Source organism: Anser anser, assembly GCF_964211835.1.
Source record: "Anser anser genome assembly, chromosome: 23".
NCBI classification, from domain to species: domain Eukaryota; kingdom Metazoa; phylum Chordata; class Aves; order Anseriformes; family Anatidae; genus Anser; species Anser anser.
In genome coordinates, this window is record NC_139744.1 from 5,208,715 (window position 1) to 5,227,391 (window position 18,677).

Here is an 18,677-nt window from a genome sequence, read left to right on the forward strand (position 1 = left end):
TGTCCCCTCCTGAAAACTTCCCCAACCCTAGCCTGCTCTGTGAAAGTGCAGAAACGGAAACATAGTAGGCCTTGACGCTGAGCTAAATCGTTGGTGCGTCACCTCCACTGTTTTAGCCACACAATCAGAACACAGCACCATATTGCCTATGGTGAAGACAATTGCCTCAATCACAGCCAGAGCCAGTACAGCCTGCTTCCCCCACTCCCTCTCCTGGCCTGCTCTGGCGCCATTTTCTGCACAAGCCTCCCCGCCCAGCACAGCTGCCCCCAGAGCAGAAGGAATTGCCGCCCCTCCTCTCGCCTCTCTCCCTCTCCCCTGCTGCCCCTTCCCAGGAACCTGTGTGGCTGCTGCCCTCCCAGGGTCTCCTGCAGCTCTGGCTCCTCACTGGAGGTCAGCAGTGGCCACATGCCACCTTCAGCAGGATGTGCACTGAGGCTGAGATGGCACACCAGGACAGAGAGGCAGCAAAGCTGGGCCTGATGGCCAGCGGCCCTGCAGAACTCATGGGCACCTCTCTCACGTGTGAGTGATTGTGCTTTCCCAAGGGGCCCTACTGCACAGGGCCTCACCCTTGGAAATGTGAATGGTCCCCACGAGTCCCACATGCCCCCTGACGTCCCCAGAGCATTGGTCCTGACAGCTGGTGTCTGGAGCGTCTGCAGGGGAAGGACAACTCAGAGGCGCAGGCTGGGATGCAGCAGAACTTTAATATTCGAGTCAAAAGAGGGAAACAAGGTTGCTCCAAGTGGATGCCCCAGTGCAGGAAGCACCAGGGGCAGACGAGAGCATGCGCTTTGTGGCTACGGAGGGCACCCTGCCACCTGTCCATCTGCCCACTCCACTGAGGGAGAAGGGACAGAAGGTCCTCTCTAGGCTCATGTGGTGGGACTCAGAGCTCAGTGGAGCTGTGGTGAGTAACAAGGACACAGGTGGGAAAGGAGAGATTGGAGGAGGGGTAAGGCAGGCATGGACCGTGCTCTCCCAGAGTCCCATGCTCTTCCAAGGGGTGTTGGGGATGTCTGGCCACCCTGAACACAGGAACCCTATGCACTGTGCCCAGTCCGCTACCAGCTTCTGGGTCCCTGGGGGTCTTTCTCCAGGGCGATCACCAGCAGCTTTAGCAGGGGAGGCACCTTGTGCCGCAGTAGCGGCTGCCGAAGCCGGAGAGGCCAAAGCCTCCGGAGGAGATGGGCACTCCCTGAGAGCTGAGGATGCTGCCAACGGCAGCGGAGGTGGAGGATCCCACGGCGGTGTTCTGCGGGAAGGAGCTGAGGATGGGGCCGGGCAGGGTCACCACCACAGGAGAGGGCTGGATGAAGACGTTGGAGTCCTGGCACTGCCTGACACAGGGCTCATTGCAGCTGTTGGCCAGCGGAGTTGGGCCACAGGGTCCACATGGCAGGCACGGCAGGCACTGGTTGTAGCAGGACATGTCTCAGGGCAGGAGGTGTACCTGGTAAGAGACAGGGCCCAGAGGATAACGACGGTGAGAGAGGATCAGCCTGCCAGCCCACCACAGGACAGCCATGGCAAATGGTGTTTTGGGACCTGGCAGCTGTGGAAGGAGCCCCATGGGCTTAACTTTGGACCCAAGGGCTCTGCCAGGAATGTCCAGTCCAACGAAGCTCCCCACCTAGCCCACAGCTGCAGAGAAATTCAGCCAAGCCCCAGCTTCTCTGCATGACACATATGCTGCTCCCTTCCCTCTCCCATGGCCAGTGGCCCCAAGACCCAACAGAGGATGAAAGGGCAGGCATATTTCAGAAATCCCCAAGGAAGAAGAGGAAGAAAGGCCTTCAGACTTACCTCGTTCCCAGGGAGATGGAGGCGAGAGGAGTGGATGAGAGTGTGAGGAGATGGGGCCTCTTTTATACCTCTCCTGCACCGCCCCAGGCCCACAGTCACTCTACGCAGGCCATAATTTTCCAGCAGACTCATCTCAAATGCAAAATAGCCTTCCTAATGGCACAGGTTGTGCTTCGGTTTCCGTCAACTCTGCCATTTCATTTCCTCATTTCTGATTTGCCCATCTAGCATCAGAATCTCCTTTTAAGTACCAAGATGAGAGGTCAAGCATTTCCCTGAGCGGGAACATGTCAGTAGGGGCAGCAGATGAGTCCTAAGTGCTGGAGGGTGTATTGGGTTTACATGGCAAGGTTCTGCAGGGGTGGCCTCTGTGAGAGGTGTCCACGAGCTGCCCATGAGCTGCCCCATGACCTCCTCTGAGGAGGTCTGCCCCCAAGATACAGTCAGACATGGACAGTGGGAGGCAAGGGATACATAAGCTTCACCCTGCTGACCAAAGAGATGGGGCTATGTGTAGGAGCTATCCCAATCGCTTTTTCCCAATCGAGGGGAACATAGGGTTACAGAAAACATCTTCCCCCTGGCTGGGGCTCATCTCTGGGTCCCAGGCAATATGTCTTCTCCTAGCATTAGTGCTTCAGCACACCTCCTCTGCCATGTCCCAAAGCCCTCCTCAGGCAACAGCACAAACCAGCACCACTAGGGAGGCAAGGAAGCTCCCCCTGAACAAGCGAGGGCTGGCAGGAACCGGCACTGCCACACGGCTGGGCATGCTCAGGGAAGGGACTTGCTCACAAGGGCCCTGGCTACAGAAACATCTCCCAGACTCCACCAAGGAGGCAATGCATCCCTGCTGCATGAACAAAGCTCTTCCCTGCCCTGCAGACATGGGAGGCAGCTGGGACACACCCCAGGAGGGCAAGGGAATGCCTTCAGCAGGCAAGCTTCCTGGGGGAGACTCTCCCTGCCCAGGACAAGTCATGCTCTAATTTGGGATTGGCCACGTGCCACGCTTTTGGCGTGAGGCCAAGCCAGATTGCCTGCTGTCTGCAGGCCTGAGCACCATGCATGCCAAATCCCCCTCTGGCCAAGTAGCTCCATCCAAGCTCTGAGCTCGAGCTGTGCCATGCTCCAGGCAGCCCCAACAGCCATCACCCTGCAGCATGACCTTCTGGCAAGTACTCTCATAGCTCAGGCAGCTCATGGGATGGTCGGCATTTTTTGCATAACAGGGCAGGTTTTTGGTTTTACTGCTGCTCACAGAATATCTCCAGCCAAAGTGCATGGTATGGCAAGGAGAGTGGTGGGAGTAAGCCACTGTCCCCGTGAACAACTAAGTCCTCTGGTAGTGAGAAGGGACCTGATTTCCCAGGACTTGGTGGGCAATCATTGGGCTCAGGATAGCAGCCTCTGCGTTCCTCACAGCAGCTGACAACATGGGTTGCCTGAGGAGCCCAGGAGACAGCCACAAGAGGGAACAAGGTCAAACAAGCAGACAACATGTCACCCCAGAAGGAGCAGCCTTGTGCCAGGGCATTTCAAAACTGCAGCACAGCCCATCTGCCTATGCAGGCAATGAGCTGTGACTGGTGGAGCAGTCTGGGAGCCAGGCCAAGTGGTAGAAGGATGTGCTGTGTCCTCAGGCCAGGGAGGCTTTGGTCATCCAGGAGGGCACTGCATAGGCAGCAGGATATATATGCAGGACCCCTCCAGCACTTGGGACTCATCTTCTACCCATTCTGACCTACTCTATGGCGGTTTTACTCAGCTGGACAGCTGAGCTCCATCACAACTGCTCTCTAATTCCCCCCCCTTAAAGGGAAAGGGGGAGGAAATGCGATGAAAACGGATAAAGATAAGGACAGAGAGATCAATCACTAATTATTGTCATGGACAAGACAGACTCAGAATAGGAAGATTAATGTAATTTATCACCTATTACTAACAAGCTAGAGCAGTGAGAAACTAAAATCAAACTAAAACAACTTCCGCCATCCACCCACGTCTACGTTCTTCCCCTCAGATGGCACACGGGAACATGCCCTGGGGTCTGTGGTCAGTCCATAAAACTTCGACTCTGCCCCTCCTTCACAGTAACTCCCTGCACTTGTTCCAAATTAGGGTCCCTCCCACAGGATTTATTCCTTCCCAAATTGATCCTGCATGGGCTTCTCACAGGCAGCAGCTCTTTAAGAACTGCTGCAAATATGGGTCCGTACCACGGGGTCCATCCATCAGGAGCAAACTGCTCCGACATGGTTTCCCCCATGGGCGGCAGCTCCCCCCAGAACCCCTGCTCCTGCGTGGGCTCCTGTCCACGGGCTGCAGCTCTGTCTCAGGGCCTGCACCACTGTGGTCCTCTCCATGGGCCACAGCCTCCTTCAGGCAAGATCCGCCTGCTCCGCTGGGGAATCCTCCATGGGCTGCAGTGTGGAGATGTGCTCCACCGTGCTACCCATGGACTGCAGGGGGACAGCCTGCTCCACCAGAGGCCTCTCCACGGGCCGCAGGGGAACTTCTGATTGAATGGAGTCAAATCCAGCTGTTGGCCTTTCACGAGTGGTGTTCCCCAGGGTTGTCGGTGTTGGGGCCCATCCTCTTTAATATCTTTGTTTATAAAGACATCGTAGCCCTGGAGTGTGTCCAGAGAAGGGCTACAAAGCTGGTGAAGGGTCTGGAGCACAAGTCCTGGGAGGAGCAGCTGAGGGAAGTGGGGTTGTTTAGTCTGGAGAAGAGGAGGCTCAGGGGAGACGTTACTGCCCTCTACAACTACCTGAAAGGAGCTGGGGGTCGGCCTCTTCTCACAGATAACTTGTGATAGGACTAGAGGGAATGGCCTCAGGTTGCGCCAGTGGAGGTTCAGGTTGGAAATGAGGAGAAATTTCTTCTCAGGAAGAGTAGTTAGGTATTGGAAGGGGTTGCCCAGAGCGGTGGTGGAGTCATCATCCCAGGGGGTGTCTAAAGAAAGATTGGCTGTGGTACTTGGGGACATGCTTTAGTGGATGATATTGGTGATAGGGGGATGCTTGGACCAGATGATCTTGGAGGTCTTTTCCAACCTTAATGATTCCATGATTCTATGATTCTGCTTTAGGACCTGGAGCACCTCCTCCCTCTCCTTCTTCACCAACCTTGGTGTCTGCAGGGCTGTTTCTCACTCCTCGCTGTCCCAGCTGCTGTTGTGCAGGAGTAGTTTTCCTTTTCTTAATTCTGTTCTCACACAGCCCAAAAAAACATTGCATATTGGTTTGGCTCTGGACAGCAGCAGGCCAGTTTGGAGCCAGCTGAAACTGGCTCTTATCTAACATGGGGCAGCTTCTGGACACTTCTCACAGAAGCCACCTCTGAGAACTCTGTTACCAAACATTTGCCATATAAACCCAATAAACCCTCCAGCACTTATGATTCATCTGCTTCCCTACTGACATGTTCCTGCTCAGGGAAATGTTTGACCTCTCATCTTGGTACTTAAAAGGAGATTCTGATGGCATATGGGCAAATCAGAAATGAGGAAATGAAATGGCTCCACCACTCTCCTTGCCATACCATGCACTTTGGCCAGACATATTCTGTGAGCAGCAGTAAAACCAAAAACCTGCCCTGTTATGCAAAAAATGCCGACCATCCTGTGAGCTGCCTGAGCTATGAGAGTACTTGTGAGAAGGTCATGCTGCAGGGTGATGGCTGTTGGGGCTGCCTGGAGCATGGCACAGCTCGAGCTCAGAGCTTGGATGGAGCTACTTGGCCAGAGGGGGATTTGGCATGCATGGTGCTCAGGCCTGCAGACAGCAGGCACTCTGGCTTGGCCTCGAGCCAAAAGCGTGGCACGTGGCCAATCCCAAATTAGAGCATGACTTGTCCTGGGCAGGGAGAGTCTCTCCCAGGAAGCTTGCCTGCTGAAGGCATTCCCTTGCCCTCCTGGGGTGTGTCCCAGCTGCCTCCCATGTCTGCAGGGCAAGGAAGAGTTTGTTCATGCAGCAGGGATGCATTGCCTCCTTGGTGGAGTCTGGGAGATGTTTCTGTAGCCAGGGCCCTTGTGAGCAAGTCCCTTCCCTGAGCATGCCCAGCCGCGTGGCAGTGCCGGTTCCTGCCAGCCCTCGCTTGTTCAGGGGGAGCTTCCTTGCCTCCCTAGTGGTGCTGGTTTGTGCTGTTGCCTGAGGAGGGCTTTGGGACATGGCAGAGGAGGTGTGCTGAAGCACTAATGCTAGGAGAAGACATATTGCCTGGGACCCAGAGATGAGTCCCAGCCAGGGGGAAGATGTTTTCTGTAACCCTATGTTCCCCTCGATTGGGAAAAAGCGATTGGGATAGCTCCTACACATAGCCCCATCTCTTTGGTCAGCAGGGTGAAGCTTATGTATCCCTTGCCTCCCACTGTCCATGTCTGACTGTATCTTGGGGGCAGACCTCCTCAGAGGAGGTCATGGGGCAGCTCATGGGCAGCTCATGGACACCTCTCACAGAGGCCACCCCTGCAGAACCTTGCCATGTAAACCCAATACACCCTCCAGCACTTAGGACTCATCTGCTGCCCCTACTGACATGTTCCCGCTCAGGGAAATGCTTGACCTCTCATCTTGGTACTTAAAAGGAGATTCTGATGCTAGATGGGCAAATCAGAAATGAGGAAATGAAATGGCAGAGTTGACGGAAACCGAAGCACAACCTGTGCCATTAGGAAGGCTATTTTGCATTTGGGGTGAGTCTGCTGGAAAATTATGGCCTGTGTAGAGTGACTGTGGGCCTGGGGCGGTGCAGGAGAGGTATAAAAGCGGCCCCATCTCCTCACACTCTCATCCACTCCTCTCGCCTCCATCTCCCTGGGAACGAGGTAAGTCTGAAGGCCTTTCTTCCTCTTCTTCCTTGGGGATTTCTGAAATATGCCTGCCCTTTCATCCTCTGTTGGGTCTTGGGGCCACTGGCCATGGGAGAGGGAAGGGAGCAGCATATGTGTCATGCAGAGAAGCTGGGGCTTGGCTGAATTTCTCTGCAGCTGTGGGCTAGGTGGGGAGCTTCGTTGGACTGGACATTCCTGGCAGAGCCCTTGGGTCCAAAGTTAAGCCCATGGGGCTCCTTCCACAGCTGCCAGGTCCCAAAACACCATTTGCCATGGCTGTCCTGTGGTGGGCTGGCAGGCTGATCCTCTCTCACCGTCGTTATCCTCTGGGCCCTGTCTCTTACCAGGTACACCTCCTGCCCTGAGACATGTCCTGCTACAACCAGTGCCTGCCGTGCCTGCCATGTGGACCCTGTGGCCCAACTCCGCTGGCCAACAGCTGCAATGAGCCCTGTGTCAGGCAGTGCCAGGACTCCAACGTCTTCATCCAGCCCTCTCCCGTGGTGGTGACCCTGCCCGGCCCCATCCTCAGCTCCTTCCCGCAGAACACCGCCGTGGGATCCTCCACCTCCGCTGCCGTTGGCAGCATCCTCAGCTCTCAGGGAGTGCCCATCTCCTCCGGGGGCTTTGGCCTCTCCGGCTTTGGCAGCCGCTACTGCAGCACAAGGTGCCTCCCCTGCTAAAGCTGCTGGTGATGGTCCTGGAGAAAAACCCCCAGGGACCCAGAAGTTGGTAGCGGATTGGGCACAGTGCATTCGCTTCTTGCATTGAGGTGCCAAACACCCCCAGCACCCACTGCAAATGGATGGGGCCAGCCTGGGCTCTTGGAAAGCACGGCCCATGACTCCCTTTCCCCTCCTCCACTCTCTCCTTTCCCACCTGTGTCCTTGTTGCTCACTGCACCTCCACTGGGCTCAATGTCCGACAGCACCATCCTAGTGTGGACCTTCTGTCCCTTCTCTCTCAGTGGAGTAGGCAGATGGACAGGTTGTGGGATGCCCTCCGTGGCCACACAGCTCATGCTCTCGTCTGCCCCTGGAGCTTCCTGCACTGGGGCATCCTCTCGGTGTGACCCCGTTTCCCTCTTTTGACTCTAATATTAAAGTTCTTCTGCATCCCACCCTGTGCCTCTGAGTTGTCCTTCCCCTGCAGCTGCTCTTCCAGGATGCCTGGGGAGAGAGGTGTTGCTGACTTGTAGTTCTGGGAGTGGGTGGTTGCTGATGCTCATGCTTAGCAATCATTAACACAGGCTTGCATTCAGAATGCTTCTTCACGCATCAGGTCACCGTCTGGATTCTAAATATCTGCTTACTTAGAGCTGGATAGAATTATCCAACGTATCTGAGTAGCTTCTTTGCATTTTGGTGGGCACACTGTTTCTTCTTCTCTGACTAGGAAAACAGCATGAAACAGGAAGTCAGGAAGCAGGCATGACTACATCCTTGACCAAGTGGAGGGCATAGCTGCCCAGGAGAAGACAGGAAATCCCTTCCTAACAGCACAACAGAACTTGCTGTGCTTGGTCAAAGTCTTTCTTGCTACAGAGCCCAAAACTGGGCACAGTGTTCTAGATGCATTTGGAGGAGTGCTGAGCAGAGTGGGATTGTCACTGCCCTCAATGACACCAAACTCTGTGGTGCAGTTGATAGAAAAGAAGGAAGAGGTGCCATTCAAAGGGACCTCCACAGGCTGGGGAAGTGGGCCTATGTGAACCGCTTGAGGTTCAACAAGTCCAACTGCAAGGTGCTGCACCTGGCTCAGGGTAGTCCCACACAGGAGTACAGACAGGGAGAAGAACTCATCAAGAGCAGTCCTCCAGAGAAGGACTTGGGGGTTCTGGTGGACAAAAGGCTTGACATGAGCCAGCCATGTGCATCCTGGTCTGCATCAAAAGAGGTGTGACCAGCAGGTCGAGGGAGGTGATTGTCCCCCTATACTCTGTCCTCATGAGTACTCAGAGTACGGCATCCAGGTCTGGGGCCCCCAGCACAAGAAAGATGTGGGCCTGTTAGAGCGAGTCAGAGCAGGGTGAAAAATGATCAGACGGCTGGAGCACCTATCCTATGAAGAAAGGCTGAGAGAGCTTGAGAAGTTCAGCCTGGAGAAGAGAAGGCTCTGGGGAGACCTCACTGTGACCTTTCAATACTTAAAGGGGTCTCAGAAAAAAAGATTGAGAAGGACTCTTTACTTGGGTAGAACATGACAGGGCAAGGGGGAATGGTCTTAAACTAAAAGAGGACAGATTTAGACTAGACCTTAAGAGGAATTTCTTCACTGTAAGAGTAGTGAGGCACTGGAACAGGTTGCCAAGAGAAGTTGTGGATGCCCCATCCCTGGAGGTGTCCAAGGCCATTCTGGATGGGGCCTTGGCCAATCTGATAGAGCAAGTGGCATCCCTGTCTGTGGCAGGGGGGTTGGAGTTAGATGGTCTTTAAAGTCCTTTCCGACCTGAGCCCTTCCATGATTCTGTAATTCTATGATTCTTGAGCTCCTGACTATGCTTCTGCTCACACAGCCCGGGATGTCATTGGTGTCCTCGATGTCTCGGAGCACTGCTGGGAGTCACTTCTCTCTGGACGGGTTTGCCACCCAAGTAACTTTTCCTGGACCAGCTTTTGGTCTGCTGCCATAGAGGGGCTGCAAGATAGATGATGTGGCGTGAGGGCAGGCTGGCAGGAAGACATCTGCAAGACTGGGCTCTGGGTGACTGCGGTGCTGCTTTGGGGAGCTTGTGGACGGCCCTTAGAGACACTCAGAAAGCACCTGCTGTCTCTCCTCCTGCCCTCAGTCTCTCCCTGCCTCCCTCTTCCCCACAAGGTTTTGCAGGAAGCCCAGGGAACAGACGGAAGGAGTAGGGGGAGGACTGTGTGGTGGGTTGACCCTGGCAAGCATCTAAGCACCCACCATGCACTCGCTCACGCTGCAGCCGCAGCAGGACAGGGGAAAGAGTTGGAAGACGAAGAGACAGGAAAACTCCCCGGCTGATATAATGACATTTTAAGGAGGGAATGGGAAAAAGAAGCCCAGCAAGTCTCTGCAGGATGGCTACTTTGGAAGAACTGTCCCGCTGTTTTCTTGCCAAGCATGATGCTCTATGGTATGCAATATCATTGCATGGAAGGAGTAGGGGGAGGAGGACATGCACTGCCTGTGAGCCTGTCTGGTGGGCTGACCCCCAGCAAGGATCTAAACACCCACCACCCACTCGCTCACACCACAGCCACAGTAGGATAGGGGTGGCAGTTGCAAGACCAAGAGACAGAAAAACTTCCCAGTCAATATAATGACATTTTAAGAAGGGAATGAGAAGAAAAGAGAAAAAGATAATGACGTAAAGGCTGTGACTGACCACCTTTCACCAGCAGACCAATGCCAAGGAAGTCTCTGCAGAACAGCAAGTTTGGAAGAACTGTGCCGCCGTTTTGTTGCCGAGCATGATGCTCTATGGTATGCAATATCCCTTTGGTAAATTTGGGTCAGCTGTCCTGACTGTGTCCCCTCCTGAAAACTTCCCCAACCCTAGCCTGCTCTGTGAAAGTGCAGAGACGGAAACATAGTAGGCCTTGACGCTGAGCTAAATCGTTGGTGCATCACCTCCACTGTTTTAGCCACACAATCAGAACAGAGCACCATATTGCCTATGGTGAAGACAATTGCCTCAATCACAGCCAGAGCCAGAACAGCCTGCTTCCCCCACTCCCTCTCCTGGCCTGCTCTGGCGCCATTTTCTGCACAAGCCTCCCCGCCCAGCACAGCTGCCCCCAGAGCAGAAGGAATTGCCGCCCCTCCTCTCGCCTCTCTCCCTCTCCCCTGCTGCCCCTTCCCAGGAACCTGTGTGGCTGCTGCCCTCCCAGGGTCTCCTGCAGCTCTGGCTCCTCGCTGGAGGTCAGCAGTGGCCACATGCCACCTTCAGCAGGATGTGCACTGAGGCTGAGATGGCACACCAGGACAGAGAGGCAGCAAAGCTGGGCCTGATGGCCAGCGGCCCTGCAGAACTCATGGGCACCTCTCTCACGTGTGAGTGATTGTGCTTTCCCAAGGGGCCCTACTGCACAGGGCCTCACCCTTGGAAATGTGAATGGTCCCCACGAGTCCCACATGCCCCCTGACGTCCCCAGAGCATTGGTCCTGACAGCTGGTGTCTGGAGCGTCTGCAGGGGAAGGACAACTCAGAGGCGCAGGCTGGGATGCAGCAGAACTTTAATATTCGAGTCAAAAGAGGGAAACGAGGTTGCTCCGAGAGGATGCCCCAGTGCAGGAAGCACCAGGGGCAGACGAGAGCATGCACTCTGTGGCCACGGAGGGCACCCTGCCACCTGTCCATCTGCCCACTCCACTGAGAGAGAAGGGACAGAAGGTCCTCTCTAGGCTCATGTGGTGGGACTCAGAGCTCAGTGGAGCTGTGGTGAGCAACAAGGACACAGGTGGGAAAGGAGAGAGTGGAGGAGGGGTAAGGCAGGCATGGACCGTGCTCTCCCAGAGTCCCATGCTCTTCCAAGGGGTGTTGGGGATGTTTGGCCACCCTGAACACAAGAACCCTATGCACTGTGCCCAGTCCGCTACCAGCTTCTGGGTCCCTGGGGGTCTTTCTCCAGGACCATCACCAGCAGCTTTAGCAGGGGAGGCACCTTGTGCCGCAGTAGCGGCTGCCGAAGCCGGAGAGGCCAAAGCCTCCGGAGGAGATGGGCACTCCCTGAGAGCTGAGGATGCTGCCAACGGCAGCGGAGGTAGAGGATCCCACGGCGGTGTTCTGCGGGAAGGAGCTGAGGATGGGGCCGGGCAGGGTCACCACCACAGGAGAGGGCTGGATGAAGACGTTGGAGTCCTGGCACTGCCTGACACAGGGCTCATTGCAGCTGTTGGCCAGCGGAGTTGGGCCACAGGGTCCACATGGCAGGCACGGCAGGCACTGGCTGTAGCAGGACATGTCTCAGGGCAGGAGGTGTACCTGGTAAGAGACAGGGCCCAGAGGATAACGACGGTGAGAGAGGATCAGCCTGCCAGCCCACCACAGGACAGCCATGGCAAATGGTGCTTTGGGACCTGGCAGCTGTGGAAGGAGCCCCATGGGCTTAACTTTGGACCCAAGGGCTCTGCCAGGAATGTCCAGTCCAACGAAGCTCCCCACCTAGCCCATAGCTGCAGAGAAATTCAGCCAAGCCCCAGCTTCTCTGCATGACACATATGCTGCTCCCTTCCCTCTCCCATGGCCAGTGGCCCCAAGACCCAACAGAGAATGAAAGGGCAGGCATATTTCAGAAATCCCCAAGGAAGAAGAGGAAGAAAGGCCTTCAGACCTACCTCGTTCCCAGGGAGATGGAGGCGAGAGGAGTGGATGAAGAGAGTGAGGAGACGGGGCCTCTTTTATACCTCTCCTGCGCCACCCCAGGCCCGCAGTCACTCTACGCAGGCCATAATTTTCCAGCAGACACTCCTTAAGTGCAAAATATTTTAGCTAATGGCACAGGTTGTGTTTTGGTTTCCATCAGCTCTACCGTTTCATTTCCTCATTTCTGACATGCCTATTGTACCATACAGGCTACTTTCTACTACTGGTATGACAGTTCAAAGGAATACCCCAGCAGGATCATATCAGAATGGGCAGAAAAGTGCAACAGAGTGGTTGCATTCATGCAGAGGACAGGACATGGCTTGGTGCACTTTGTGGAATGGCTGGTGATGTGTTTTGTAGGAAGAGGCCCCGTTCCTCATGGAGCTGCAATCCTCAGCAGAGGTTCCTATTCCTTAAGGGTGCGCCACAGGCTTTTCTCTCCTCCCTCATGGCTCCATCCAACAGTCACCGGTCTTTGCCTCCCCGGGCATCCAGTCTGTGCCAATGCTTTCAGCTGTCTGCCTTGATGCCATTACCACTTCCATTAACTAGGCAGAAGACAGCAACTGGGGGCCAGCTGATGCAATCCAAGGCAGGGCTGCCACACTGGGAGACTTAGACAGGCTGCAGGAATGGGCCCACAGGAACCTCATGGCGTTCTAGAAGGACAAAAGGCAGGTCCTGCACAGGACGAAGAACAAGCTCTTGCAGCACTACAGACTGGGGACTGAACTACCCTCTGATCCTGGATCCCCTGGACCTCCTCTCAGTAGGTCTGCCTCCAGGGCAGGGTCAGACATGGGCGGTGGGAGGCAAGGGACACACAGGCCTCACCCTCCTGGCCAAAGAGATGGGGCTGTGTGTAGGGGCTATCCTGATCGCTTTTTCGAGGGGAATATAGGGTTACAGAAAACATCTTCCCCCTGGCTGGGAATCATCTCTAGGTCCCAGGCAATATGTCTTCTAGCATTAGAGCTTCAGCACACCTCCTCTGCCATGTCGCTCAGGCAACAGCACAAACCAGCACCACTAGGGAGGCAAGGAAGCTCCCCCTGAACAAGCGAGGGTAGGCAGGAACCGGCACTGCCACGCGGCTGGGCATGCTCAGGGAGGGGACTTGCTCACAAGGGCCCTGGCTACAGAAACATCTCCCAGACTCCACCAAGGAGGCAATGCATCCCTGCTGCATGAACAAAGTTCTTCCCTGCCCTGCAGACATGGGAGGCAGCTGGGACACACCCCAGGAAGGCAAGGGAATGCCTTCAGCAGGCCAGCTTCCTGGGAGAGACTCTCCCTGCCCAGGGCAAGTCACGCTCTAATTTGGGATTGGTCACATGCCACGCTTTTGGCTTGAGGCCAAGCCAGAGTGCCTGCTGTCTGCAGGCCTGAGCACCATGCATGCCAAATCCCCCTCCAGCTAAGCAGCTCCATCTGAGCTCCGAGCTAAAGCTGTGCCTCCAGGCAGCCCCAACAGCCATCACCCTGCAGCGTGACCTTCTGGCAAGTACTCTCATAGCTCAGGCAGCTCATGGGATGGTCGGCATGTTTTGCACAACAGGGCATGTCTTTGGTTTTACTGTTGGTCATGGAATATGTCCAGCCAAAGTGCATGGTATGGCAAGGAGAGTGGTGGGAGCAAGCTGCTGTTCCCGTGAACAACTCAGTCCTCTGGTAGTGAGAAGGGACCTGATTTCCCAGGACTTGCTGGTGGGCTCAGGAGATCAACTTTTGCCTTCCTCACAGCAGCTGACAACATGGGTTGCCTGAAGAGCCCAGGAGACAGCCACAAGAGGGAACAAGGTCAAACAAGCAGACAACATGTCACCCCAGAAGGAGCAGCCTTGTGCCAGGGCATTTCAAAATTGCAGCACAGCCCATCTGCCTGTGCAGGCAATGAGCTGTGACTGGTGGAGCAGTCTGGAAGCCAGGCTGGGCAGGAGAAGGATGCTCCTTGCCCTTGGGGAAAGGAGCCTTTGTTCATCCAGAAGGGCACTGCATAGGCAGAATGATATGTGCGCCTTCTTGCAAAGAGGGTTCCAAAGTGGTTCAACACCTTTCCAGAGACCCATGTCCCACGTCTGCATAGGACGCCTCCAGTACTTGAGTCTTATCTTCTGCCCCTAATCACATGTTTGTGCCAGGAAAAATCCTTGCACCTCTGTTCCTTGTACTTGAAAGGAGCCTCTATGACCAAGTGGGCAGGTCAGAAATGAGGAAATGAAATGGCAGGAAAACAAAATACATTCTGTGCCATTAGGAAGGTTATTTTGTATTTGAGGTGACTCTGCCGGAAAATTACGGCCCGCATAGAATGACTGTGGGCCCGGGGCGTTGCAGGAGAGGTATAAAAGAGGCCCCATCTCCTCACTGTCTCATCCACTCCTCTCACCTCCATCTGTCTGGGAACAAGGTGAGTCTGAAGCCTTTTCTTCTCCTCTTCTTCCCTGGGGATTTCTTAAACATGCCTGCCCTTTCATATTCTCCTGGATCTTGGGTGTGCTAGTCATGGGAGAGGTTTCTCCGCAGCTATGGGCTAGGTGGGGAGCTTCGTTGGACTGGACATTCCTGGTAGAGCCCTTGGGTCCAAAGTTACGCCCATGGGGCTCCTTCCACAGCTGCCAGGTCCCAAAACACCATTTGCCATGGCTGTTCTGTGGTGGGCTGGCAGGCTGATCCCCTCTCACCGCCGCTCTCCTCTGGGCCCTGTCTCTTACCAGGTACACCTCCTGCCCTGAGACATGTCCTGCTACAACCAGTGCCTGCCATGTGGACCCTGTGGCCCAACTCCGCTGGCCAACAGCTGCAATGAGCCCTGTGTCAGGCAGTGCCAGGACTCCAACGTCTTCATCCAGCCCTCTCCCGTGGTGGTGACCCTGCCCGGCCCCATCCTCAGCTCCTTCCCGCAGAACACCGCCGTGGGATCCTCCACCTCCGCTGCCGTTGGCAGCATCCTCAGCTCTCAGGGAGTGCCCATCTCCTCCGGAGGCTTTGGCCTCTCCGGCTTCGGCAGCCGCTACTGCGGCACAAGGTGCCTCCCCTGCTAAAGCTGCTGGTGATGGCCCTGGAGAAAGACCCCCAGGGACCCAGAAGTTGGTAGGTGGCGGATGAACAGCTGGTGGTATGTCTGGCATTGGACAGACTCTCATCTTCCTCCAGTGCTTCCTGCACTGGTGATTCCTCTTGGAGGGACTTTGTTTCCTTCTGACTGATTAAAATTCTGCTACATCCTAGCCTGTGCCTCTGCATTTTCCTTTCCTTTATGGTCACTCCAGACACCTGGTGACTGGAGGAAGTCTTTTCCCCTTATGTCTTCTGTAAACACTTTTGCAGATAGCAGCCTTTGCCTTTCTCAAAAAGGGCAGGCAGGGTGCGAAACTTTGCAGTATGTTTCCTTAAAAGCACTGTCATTCACACATAAGTGAGGTGTACACAAGTCCTGCCATCAGCCTCTGGCCACAAAGGCCAAGCTTTGCTTCCTTTGTCCTGTCATGCTATTTTGTTCTCAATGCACATCCTGCAGAAGTGGTGTTTAGACTGCTGGCCTCTTGTGAGGAGCCAGAGCTGCTGGAGGCCCTTGAGGGCAACAGCTCCACAAACATTTGTGAAGGGGAAGAAAGGATATTTGTTATCCTCTGGATGCTGCTGTGTTTGCCAGGAGGTGTTCTTATGTAGAAAATGTCCCCAGAGAACAGTAGGAATGGGAATGAATAGGCTCATAGTGCATGTTGCCCACCTACTAAGATCTATGCCAAGTGCCAAGGGTTTCCTGAGGAAAGTTTCTGGAAATACACTAATTACAAGAATAGTGGGAGGGGAGTATGGCCGGCCAGTTGGTGCTGTTAGACTTCTTGTCTAAGTGGAGTCCAGGAGCTCTCCAAAGCAGTGTTTTCATTTAGCAGGATAAACGGGATAGAGGGTTGCAGCTGAGGAAGGGGAACTGCTAAGTTGCTTCAGGGCATTCCTGAGTATGATGATGTATGACCACCCAGAGCCCTAATCAGCAGCTGGCTTTGTAGCTGAGGGACAACAAACTTTCTCCCTAAATATCTTTGATTCCCTTGCAAGAAAAGCAGGTTTGGAAAAGATGTTCTGCTGGACAACTCCATCTATATAGACATGTACTCCACTGGAGAAATCTTCCCACTGGGGGTGAGGCCTGCTGTGGGGTAGGTGCTAATCAGTCTAAGAAGGAACTGACGTGTGGTTCAGTTCCCTTGCCAAAGCAGCTGGCAGTGTTCATGACTCTTTTGAATTCACAACTACACATACCCCTGAGTTTGGGAGAGTCTCGTCACTATCCCTGTGTCTGGAGGGCAGCACGTGCTACTCAACACTTCAAGGCTTGTTGGTATACACTGCCAGCAAGCAAGTAGCTGCTTTTCCTTCTGTTCGACTATTCAAGAAAAAAAGAAGAGGTGCAAATCAAGCAACTCACCTTGACACTGGCTAGCATAGACAGACAACAAAAAACTTGTTTTTGAAGTATGCCAACAGCAAGAGAAGGTCAAAGGAAAACTCCTCTCAATTTGCCTAAGGTCTTGGGAGTCTGGGGAGGTCCCTGCTGACTGAAAGCTAGCAAACGTTATACCAATCTTCAAGAAGGGCACAAGAGAAGATGTAGGAAGCTACTGACCAGATGGTCTAACTTCAGTCCCTGGAAAAGTTATGGAGATTATCTTGGGTGCTACTGAAAGGCGTTTAAAGAACGAAGCTGTTATCAGGCATAGACAACATGAGTTTGTGAAGGGAAGTCCTGTCTTGGTACTTTGATCTCCTTCTATGTATCCTGGTTTCAGCAGAGATAGAGTTCATTTTCCTCCGAGAAGCTGGTATGCTGCTGTGTTTTGGATTTAGGATGAGAATAATGTTAGTAACACATTGATGTTTTAGTTGTTGTAAAGCACCGCTTACACAGAGTCAAGGACATTTCAGTTTCTCATGCTGCCCTGCCAGGAAGGAGGCTGGGGGTGCACAAGAAGCTGTGACGGGACACAACCAGGACAGCTGACCCAAACTGGCCAAAGGGGTATTTCATACCATATGATGTCATGCTGAAAAATAAAAATGGGGGGAGTTGGGTGGGAGAGTTGCTGCTGCTTGCAGTCTGGATTGGCATTGATTAGCAGGTGGTGAGCAACTGCATTATTCATCACTTGCTTTGTATATTCTTTTATCATTATTTTCCCTTCCTTTTCCATCCAATTAAACTGTCTTCATTTCAACCCACATGTTTTTTTACCTTTTTTTTTTCCCAATTTTCTCCCCCACCTCACTGAGAAGAGGTAGGGGGATTGAAAGATAAGATAGAAGGAGACAGATAAGTTGGAGCACTGGACAATCAGCAATGGCATGAAAGTTCAACAAAATTGAAGTCTGGGTTCTACACTTGGGACAGAGTAATGAGTCAGCAGTGTGCCCTGGAAGCCAAGAGGGCAAACTGCATTTTGGACTGCATTAAACACAGCATAGCCAGCCAGTCCAAAGAGGTGATTCTCCCACTCGACATAGTGTTGGCGTGGCCTTACCTTGAATATTGTGTGTGGTTCTGGGCTCCACAATATAAAAAATATATTAAGATACTTACTTGACTGTGTCCAGAGGAGGGCAACAAAGGTGATAAAAGGGCTGGAAGACATGTCCTATGAGGAGAGGCTGCAGACACTTGGTTGGTTTAGTCTGGAGAGAAGAAGGCTAAGAGGTGACCTTATTGCTCTCTACAACTTCCTTGGGGGAAGTGAAGAAGGGGCCAATCTCTTCTCCTTGGTAACCGATGATAGCATGCAGGGAAATGGCACAAAGCTGCACATGGGAAGGTTAAGACAAGGTATCACAAAAAAATTCTTTACCATGAAGGTGGTCAAACACTGGAACCGGCCTCCGAGGGAGGTGGTTGATGCTCCCATGCCTGTCAATGTTCCAGAGGCATCTGGATAATGCCATTCAAAAATATGCTTTAACTTTTGTTTAGCCCTGATATGGTCAGGCAGTTAACTAGATGATCTCTGAAGGTACCTTCCAGCTGAACTATTCTATTTTAAATTCCAGACCAGAGTGTCAAAGGAGAGCCACATGTCTGAGGATGAAGGTAGGAACCACCTGCCAGCTCCCAGACTGGAAATGCAGTGCTCAGGCCAAAGGTCTACTTTAAATGTGAAAACAAGAAGGGGACGAGGCAAGGCATATTGCTGCTTAGGGTAAGTTTTGCGAAAGACTCACATGTTCTGTAACTGAGTGACCTGTGACCATGAAGAGACATTTTCCTGCCAATTTGCTCAGTTGCTTTGAGACGGAAGCGCAGCTCATTATTGTATCAGCAATGGTTGCTTCAGGTTCTGCAGCGTAACACAGAGCATACGACAGGCATCCAAGTCACTTTTCAATTATTCCCTGACTAAAGAACATTCTGGAAATGGGGATAAAAAGAGTCATACCTGTGTGTAAACCCTTGGGCAACATAAAATCGGAAGTGTTTCTAATCCTGGTGATCCTGTCAGTTTCCTATGGAAACTCAGGATTAGCCTATCCTGAGCTGTTTTATGGTTAAAAATGTGTTTGTAGAACCCAGGCCCCTGCAATACCAGCCATCTGCTTAGAAAAAGTATCTCTCCATTCATCTCATGTCTACTCAACACTTATATTTTAGTTGCAAAATGAGGTAATCACTTAGCAAAAGTGATTGGTTTTGAACCCAGCAATGTG

The 18,677-nt window shown here is 53.4% G+C and overlaps 4 protein-coding genes across 4 annotated transcripts; 2 read left to right on the plus strand and 2 right to left on the minus strand.

Annotated features, from left to right (window-relative positions):
- Positions 1-1,120: 1,120 nt before the first annotated feature.
- Positions 1,121-1,435, minus strand: LOC310885532 (feather keratin 1-like; the record flags this gene model as incomplete). The annotated part of the gene is made up of 1 exon (XM_083808997.1): positions 1,121-1,435. The coding sequence occupies one exon, from the start codon at positions 1,433-1,435 to the stop codon at positions 1,121-1,123; it is 315 nt and encodes a 104-aa protein (XP_083665123.1).
- Positions 1,436-7,014: 5,579 nt separating this feature from the next.
- On the plus strand, positions 7,015-7,329 carry LOC310885533 (feather keratin 4-like; the record flags this gene model as incomplete). Its single annotated transcript, XM_083808998.1, has 1 exon — positions 7,015-7,329. One exon carries the CDS (start codon positions 7,015-7,017, stop codon positions 7,327-7,329), a length of 315 nt encoding a protein of 104 aa, XP_083665124.1.
- A 3,798-nt stretch (positions 7,330-11,127) lies between these two features.
- On the minus strand, positions 11,128-11,969 carry LOC310885861 (feather keratin 1-like). The gene is made up of 2 exons (XM_083809662.1): positions 11,948-11,969; positions 11,128-11,594 (listed from the first exon to the last, which is right to left on the minus strand). The coding sequence occupies exon 2, from the start codon at positions 11,571-11,573 to the stop codon at positions 11,259-11,261; it is 315 nt and encodes a 104-aa protein (XP_083665788.1). The 5' UTR covers positions 11,574-11,594; positions 11,948-11,969; the 3' UTR covers positions 11,128-11,258.
- Positions 11,970-12,049: 80 nt separating this feature from the next.
- On the plus strand, positions 12,050-17,571 carry LOC310885863 (feather keratin 1-like). Its single transcript, XM_083809664.1, has 2 exons — positions 12,050-14,388; positions 14,696-17,571. The coding sequence occupies exon 2, from the start codon at positions 14,717-14,719 to the stop codon at positions 15,020-15,022; it is 306 nt and encodes a 101-aa protein (XP_083665790.1). The 5' UTR covers positions 12,050-14,388; positions 14,696-14,716; the 3' UTR covers positions 15,023-17,571.
- The last annotated feature ends 1,106 nt before the right edge of the window (positions 17,572-18,677 follow it).